Genomic DNA, 8,930 nt, shown 5'->3' with positions numbered 1-8,930 from the left:
AAGACTGATATTGACTTCTTCGAGATACTTAATGAAAAAGTAACATAACGGTGCGTATCCGTCTTCTCCAGCATCGACAAAAGTATGAATTTGGTCATCTTGAATGAACTTCTACAGCTTGGAGTAACATCTTGGAACTCGAACTTGTGAAATTTTCTCCAAATTGGACAACCATGAAGACCAGTTGTTATATAGCTCGCCTTTTAATTCATCGTCACATTTAGTTGCGGATCGCCAAATCTGTTGTAGAAGTATTTTCAACCCAATCGTGTAATGGGAGATGAGCAGATCAAATGTGGACATCAGGACTTGAAGAACCTCCCTCTTGGTAGGGACCACATGCGACTCGAATACGTTTCTCGAGAGCCGTGAAAATCTGCAATTATACTGAAACAGATCATTATTGGATTCCCAATACATACCAAGAATTTTTTCGACGGCTCCAAGCGTATTCTTTGTCAGCTCTCCATCGCCTAATGTTTCCTGCACCAATTTGGAATTCGACACCCAATTTCTCATGTGGAAGCCACCAGCAGCATGTATCGTTTTAACTTGTAACGCTAACTCGAGGGCTTCTTCTTCACCTTGCACACTGTCGATAAAATCATCCATGTAGTGGTACTACTCCACCGCCTTCACTGCTCTGGGATAATTATCACGGAATTCGACTGCATTCTTGTTGCGCACAAAATTAGCAATACATGGAGCACAGCTAATTTCAAAAGTTAACGCCTTCATCACATAAACACTGATTTTATCTACGTCACCATTTTCGAACCACAAAAATCATTGACCGTGCATGTCTTCATCTTTGACCGTGCATGTCTTCATTCTATGAAACATCTCAGCAATATCACCACAGACTTCAACTTGACCAACTCGGAATTCGATTAAAACATTGAAGAGTGACGAAAGCAAATCAGGACCACTTAGTAAATAATCGTTGAGTGATTTATTATTGGATATGGCTGCTGCATCCCAGACCAGACGAACTTTACCAGGCTTATTCGGGTTAAGTGCCACAAAAGTTGGAAGATACCAGGTGCGACCAGGATAATTATTAATTTCGGAATCCAAAACTTTTCTTGCGTATCCTTTTGAGAGAAGCTTGTCGACTTCCATCTGCATAGTCTGCCTTAATTCAGTATTTTTCTTAAACTTCCTCATGAGACACTTTAGTTGATGAACTGCGACATTGTAGCTATCAGGTAATTGAGGATCACTATCTTTCCACAGTAGGCTCACTTCAAATTGTTGATTTTTCTTTACGCAGTTGTTTTCCAAAATATGCATGGCTTTTTGATTCTCGGTTGAAAGTATATTTTTAGGTTGGGACACATCCAGAGAAAAATATTCTTTTACTTCATCATGTAAGATTTGATAACGACGTTCACATTCACAAGTGTGTATATTCAGCGAAGCTATTTTACCAACATTCTTGCCACTACCTTGAAGCGTCCATCCAAGTCGAGTCTTTGTTGCAATAAACTGATTATAACCACCTTCACGAATTTTCATTGGGACAGCCACTCGCCAATTATTAACTCCAATTAAAATCGTTGGCTTTGCGTTGACATATGACTCGACTGGCAATCCTTTTAAATGTGGTTTATATTTCACAACATCTTCAAAATTTAATGTTTGCTTGGGCAGTTCAAGATTCTTCACTGTTCTAACATCGTGCAGCATAAAACGAGAATTACCTTTGACACCAGACACTTCAATATTAATTTTCACCGAGTCATCTTCAGAACGAGTTGTGTTGCCAGTCCAACGTAATTCCAGAGGTTCCTTCTTGCCCTTAATTCCAAGTTTATTAAAGAATTCTTTCTCCATAAGGGTCACAGAAGAACCTTCATCCAAAAAAGCAAACGTTGTCACTGAGCCACCATCATAAAAAACTCGAATCGGCAAAATTCTAAAACATGTCTTCTCTTTATCACTGTCACGATGGGAATTTACACTTCGGCTTTGTTCGATTGGCACGAAATTATTGGCACTCACATTCAACGAGGACTGATGATTATGTAACAATGGATGATGCTTTGCTTTACAACCACCGATTTCACACAATTTATTGGAAAAACACTTTCTGCGATGTGAAACAATTTGTTTTCTTTCACTATCTATTTAGCTTCCAAATTTAGGCATTGAAACTCACCACAACTATGGATTTTATGAGCTTCACTTGCACGAAAAACAAATTGGTTCCCTTGGGCCACTATGCTGATGTGTATTCACTGATGCTCCTTTCTTGCTTGTTATTGGCGACACGACTTGGCTGGCAGCAGCGGCTATGTTGTAAATCCAATCACTAAACACTTTCACTATAGGAACATTAGAATCCTTTTGATGCATAGCCCAACTTAATTTATGGTTATTCGGCAATTTGTCCACTAATGTCTTCACTAACATCGGATTATTTATATGAGCCTTCATATCGCACGCTTCCATTGTAGAACGAATATATTTTTAATTGTTAATGCATATTCAATTATGCTATCCAGTCTGTCCTTCAGTGGTGGAATCCTCATGGCTTTATCGATCATGCCATCTAAAATATGTTCAGGACGACCGAAGCACATTTCCAACGTCTGGATAATTTCACCCACCATCGAAGGAATTAACAATTTACTTTTCACCAACTCTTTAGCGCGACCACGGAGACACGACTGTAAACGCATTAAACTTTCACCATCATTGTAACCAGCAATCTCTGTACTGTTTTTGAAATTACTGATGAACAACGGCCAATCCTCTGGATTTCCATCAAAATTCGGCAAATCTTTTGGTATCCCTTGTCTGGCTGCAATTTGAGCTGTTGTTGGTTGAAATTGCCTTGGGACAGAATTTTATATTTCTTCTCCAAATATTGCCTTTGTAATTCTTTCTCCTCTTCCAACATCTGCAGCTGCAATTGAGTCTGAGACATGTTGCTTGGAACCACGTCCGAATTACCGGAATTCTCAAAATGGCGGTCTTTATGAAAATTTTTATTAACACTGTTCGAATATGCCGATGTTGTTTTTGTCAGTGGCATAACTGTCGTTCGAGACATAGTTGTTGGTACTGACGACACTGTATTGGAGCCATGTTTACTTGTACTTGGGTTATTTGCCTTTTTATATGCACCTTTTCCAAGAACGGGATCCATTTCTTTTTGTTGTTGTTTTTGTGATGTGCCAGTATGCGCCATATTAGCTGGTGATGATGAAGCCTGCATCCCGGCGGAGAAATCAGCGGCGCTATTTACTGCTGGCATATGCTCCGATCCATCACACTCGTTACTTTGGGCCACAGATTGGTCACCACAGCAAGAACAACTCCAGCTTACATTTTCAATGTTGCTGTCCACTTTAACACACTCGAAATGGAACCACTTGTCACAAGAATCGCATTGCACCATACGATCAGTGTCTTTTATATCGCATTTATTGCAATTAAAATTGGTTTCTGACATATCGTCAAATTATTGAAACCCGACTTTAAAATTTTTGTTATTTTATTGGAAAATAATTCCTTTATTTTTCAAATAATAATTTCTTTATTTTGATGCTGTCTCAGCGGCTTTTTGATATTTTTCACAGCTTTTATATTTATTATTATGAGCCACAAACACTCTTGCACACTCTCTTCCCAATAACAAATTTATTGCTGAAACCACTGTAATAATTTGCAGCACTCGCGAAATTATGTTTATTTCGTTCTACTGAACTCTTATTAAATTGTCTTTTAAAGAGTTAAATTTGTTTTTAAAGAAATTTTATTTAATGGAAAAATTGTCACATATACAATTAGGTTTGTTAAATATCAAAGTAAATATCGATAAAAATATGTTCATATTACAATTGTTGAGTTCGGGGCGATTACACTGCTCAACAAAATTGAAAAAGTTGAATGTTTCAACCGAAGTTGTTGTTGTTTCTAAATGAAATCGGCGAGCTATTTTCAAATCCGGTAACGATTTTTCTCCATCAGCTCTTGTTCTTGAGATATAGCTCAAAATCCATTTTTACGAGTTTTGCCCAGAATTTCGATATTTTCGGATACAAACAAAAATTTTTTTACGGGCTTTTCGACACTAATATATTAAGAAGATGCTGTACGCACGATACAACATGTTTTTGAAATAATTATGGCGAATATATATCCAAAAGTATAGAAAACATACGATGGATCCTGTAAAAATTGCATATTTTGAGTACTTTAAGCTGTAATTACGTCATCGGGGGAAGTCATAGAAGCTTCATATGACACTCCGGATATGCTCAGGGTGTCTACTATATAGTCCTGTATTCAAATATATAATATAAAGTTCATAGCGCCCACGATTCGCCCATAACCTTAATATCGTATTGCCAATTATTAACTCCAATTAAAATCGTTGGCTTTGCGTTGACATATGACTCGACTGGCAATCCTTTTAAATGTGGATTATATTTCACAACATCTTCAAAATTTAATGTTTGCTTGGGCAGTTCAAGATTCTTCACTGTTCTCACATCGTGCAGCATAAAACGAGAATTACCTTTGACACCAGACACTTCAATATTAATTTTCACCGAGTCATCTTCAGAACGAGTTGTGTTGCCAGTCCAACGTAATTCCAGAGGTTCCTTCTTGCCCTTAATTCCAAGTTTATTAAAGAATTCTTTCTCCATAAGGGTCACAGAAGAACCTTCATCCAAAAAAGCAAACGTTGTCACTGAGCCACCATCATAAAAAACTCGAATCGGCAAAATTCTAAAGCATGTCTTCTCTTTATCACTGTCACGATGGGAATTTACACTTCGGCTTTGTTCGATTGGCACGAAATTTTTGGCACTCACATTCAACGAGGACTGATGATTATGTAACAATGGATGATGCTTTGCTTTACAACCACCGATTTCACACAATTTATTGGAAAAACACTTTCTGCGATGTGAATTCAGGCACTGGCGACACAATTTGTTTTCTTTCACTATCTATTTAGCTTCCAAATTTAGGCATTGAAACTCACCACAACTATGGATTTTATGAGCTTCACTTGCACGAAAAATAAATTGGTTCCCTTGGGCCACTATGCTGATGTGTATTCACTGATGCTCCTTTCTTGCTTGTTATTGGAGACACGACTTGGCTGGCAGCAGCGGCTATGTTGTAAATCCAATCACTAAACACTTTCACTATAGGAACATTAGAATCCGTTTGATGCATAGCCCAACTTAATTTATGGTTATTCGGCAATTTGTCCACTAATGTCTTCACTAACATCGGATTATTTAAATGAGCCTTCATATCGCACGCTTCCATTGTAGAACAAATATTTTTAATTGTTAATGCATATTCAATTATGCTATCCAGTCTGTCCTTCAGTGGTGGAATCCTCATGGCTTTATCGATCATGCCATCTAAAATATGTTCAGGACGACCGAAGCACATTTCCAACGTCTGGATAATTTCACCCACCATCGAAGGAATTAACAATTTACTTTTCACCAACTCTTTAGCGCGACCACGGAGACACGACTGTAAACGCATTAAACTTTCACCATCATTGTAACCAGCAATCTCTGTACTGTTTTTGAAATTACTGATGAACAACGGCCAATCCTCTGGATTTCCATCAAAATTCGGCAAATCTTTTGGTATCCCTTGTCTGGCTGCAATTTGAGCTGCTGTTGATTCTTTCTCCTCTTCCAACATCTGCAGCTGCAATTGAGTCTGAGACATGTTGCTTGGAACCACGTCCGAATTACCGGAATTCTCAAAATGGCGGTCTTTATGAAAATTTTTATTAACACTGTTCGAATATGCCGATGTTGTTTTTGTCAGTGGCATAACTGTCGTTCGAGACATAGTTGTTGGTACTGACGACACTGTACTGGAGCCATGTTTACTTGTACTTGGGTTATTTGCCTTTTTATATGCACCCTTTCCAAGAACGGGATCCATTTCTTATTGTTGTTGTTTTTGTGATGTGCCGGTATGCGCCATATTAGCTGGTGATGATGAAACCTGCCTCCCGGCGGAGAAATCAGCGACGCTATTTACTGCTGGCATATGCTCCGATCCATCACACTCGTTACTTTGGGCCACAGATTGGTCACCACAGCAAGAACAACTCCAGCTTACATTTTCAATGTTGCTGTCCACTTTAACACACTCGAAATGGAACCACTTGTCACAAGAATCGCATTGCACCATACGATCAGTGTCTTTTATATCGCATTTATTGCAATTAAAATTGGTTTCTGACATATCGTCAAATTATTGAAACCCGACTTTAAAATTTTTGTTATTTTATTGGAAAATAATTCCTTTATTTTTCAAATAATAATTTCTTTATTTTGATGCTGTCTCAGCGGCTTTTTGATATTTTTCACAGCTTTTATATTTATTGTTATGAGCCACAAACACTCTTGCACACTCTCTTCCCAATAACAAATTTATTGCTGAAACCACGATGGGAATTTACACTTCGACTTTGTTCGATTGGCACGAAATTTTTGGCACTCACATTCAACGAGGACTGATGATTATGTAACAATGGATGATGCTTTGCTTTGCAACCACCGATTTCACACAATTTATTGGAAAAACACTTTCTGCGATGTGAATTCAGGCACTGGCGACACAATTTGTTTTCTTTCACTATCTATTTAGCTTCCAAATTTAGGCATTGAAACTAACCACAACTATGGATTTTATGAGCTTCACTTGCACGAAAAACAAATTGGTTCCCTTGGGCCACTATGCTGATGTGTATTCACTGATGCTCCTTTCTTGCTTGTTATTGGAGACACGACTTGGCTGGCAGCAGCGGCTATGTTGTAAATCCAATCACTAAACACTTTCACTATAGGAACATTAGAATCCGTTTGATGCATAGCCCAACTTAATTTATGGTTATTCGGCAATTTGTCCACTAATGTCTTCACTAACATCGGATTATTTAAATGAGCCTTCATATCGCACGCTTCCATTGTAGAACAAATATTTTTAATTGTTAATGCATATTCAATTATGCTATCCAGTCTGTCCTTCAGTGGTGGAATCCTCATGGCTTTATCGATCATGCCATCTAAAATATGTTCAGGACGACCGAAGCACATTTCCAACGTCTGGATAATTTCACCCACCATCGAAGGAATTAACAATTGACTTTTCACCAACTCTTTAGCGCGACCACGGAGACACGACTGTAAACGCATTAAACTTTCACCATCATTGTAACCAGCAATCTCTGTACTGTTTTTGAAATTACTGATGAACAACGGCCAATCCTCTGGATTTCCATCAAAATTCGGCAAATCTTTTGGTATCCCTTGTCTGGCTGCAATTTGAGCTGCTGTTGGTTGAAATTGCCTTGGGACAGAATTTTATATTTCTTCTCCAAATATTGCCTTTGTAATTCTTTCTCCTCTTCCAACATCTGCAGCTGCAATTGAGTCTGAGACATGTTGCTTGGAACCACGTCCGAATTACCGGAATTCTCAAAATGGCGGTCTTTATGAAAATTTTTATTAACACTGTTCGAATATGCCGATGTTGTTTTTGTCAGTGGCATAACTATCGTTCGAGACATAGTTGTTGGTACTGACGACACTGTACTGGAGCCATGTTTACTTGTACTTGGGTTATTTGCCTTTTTATATGCACCCTTTCCAAGAACGGGATCCATTTCTTATTGTTGTTGTTTTTGTGATGTGCCGGTATGCGCCATATTAGCTGGTGATGATGAAACCTGCCTCCCGGCGGAGAAATCAGCGACGCTATTTACTGCTGGCATATGCTCCGATCCATCACACTCGTTACTTTGGGCCACAGATTGGTCACCACAGCAAGAACAACTCCAGCTTACATTTTCAATGTTGCTGTCCACTTTAACACACTCGAAATGGAACCACTTGTCACAAGAATCGCATTGCACCATACGATCAGTGTCTTTTATATCGCATTTATTGCAATTAAAATTGGTTTCTGACATATCGTCAAATTATTGAAACCCGACTTTAAAATTTTTGTTATTTTATTGGAAAATAATTCCTTTATTTTTCAAATAATAATTTCTTTATTTTGATGCTGTCTCAGCGGCTTTTTGATATTTTTCACAGCTTTTATATTTATTGTTATGAGCCACAAACACTCTTGCACACTCTCTTCCCAATAACAAATTTATTGCTGAAACCACTGTAATAATTTGCAGCACTCGCGAAATTATGTTTATTTCGTTCTACTGAACTCTTATTAAATTATTTTTAAAGAGTTAAATTTGTTTTTAAAGAAATTTTATTTAATGGAAAAATTGTCACATATACAATTAGGTTTGTTAAATATCAAAGTAAATATCGATAAAAATATGTTCATATTACAATTGTTGAGTTCGGGGCGATTACACTGCTCAACAAAATTGAAAAAGTTGAATGTTTCAACCGAAGTTGTTGTTGTTTCTAAACGAAATCGGCGAGCTATTTTCAAATCCGGTAACGATTTTTCTCCATCAGCTCTTGTTCTTGAGATATAGCTCAAAATCCATTTTTACGAGTTTTGCCCAGAATTTTGTTATTTTCGGATACAAACAAAAATTTTTTTACGGGCTTTTCGACACTAATATATTAAGAAGATGCTGTACGCACGATACAACATGTCTTTGAAATAATTATGGCGAATATATATCCAAAAATATAGAAAACATACGATGGATCCTGTAAAAATTGCATATTTTGAGTACTTTAAGCTGTAATTACGTCATCGGGGGAAGTCATAGAAGCTTCATATGACACTCCGGATATGCTCAGGGTGTCTACTATATAGTCCTGTATTCAAATATATAATATAAAGTTCATAGCGCCCACGATTCGCCCATAACCTTAATATCGTATTGAAGACTGCCATTGAAAAGTAAATGGCATATTTGGTAATGATATCACTGATAAATGATTTTC

General features: G+C 37.5%; 1 protein-coding gene across 1 annotated transcript; it reads right to left on the bottom strand.

Moving 5' to 3' along the window:
- Window positions 1-786: 786 nt before the first annotated feature.
- Window positions 787-1,836, bottom strand: LOC141400531 (uncharacterized). The gene has a single exon (XM_073979736.1). The coding sequence runs from the start codon at window positions 1,834-1,836 to the stop codon at window positions 787-789; it is 1,050 nt and encodes a 349-aa protein (XP_073835837.1).
- Between the last annotated feature and the right edge of the window lie 7,094 nt (window positions 1,837-8,930).

The sequence above is a fragment of the Musca autumnalis genome, unplaced genomic scaffold, assembly GCF_047663935.1.
Source record: "Musca autumnalis isolate F117 unplaced genomic scaffold, ASM4766393v1 scaffold_36, whole genome shotgun sequence".
NCBI classification, from domain to species: Eukaryota; Metazoa; Arthropoda; class Insecta; order Diptera; family Muscidae; genus Musca; species Musca autumnalis.
Note: the sequence above shows the minus strand (reverse complement) of the source record. Positions and strands in the feature narration are given on the sequence as shown.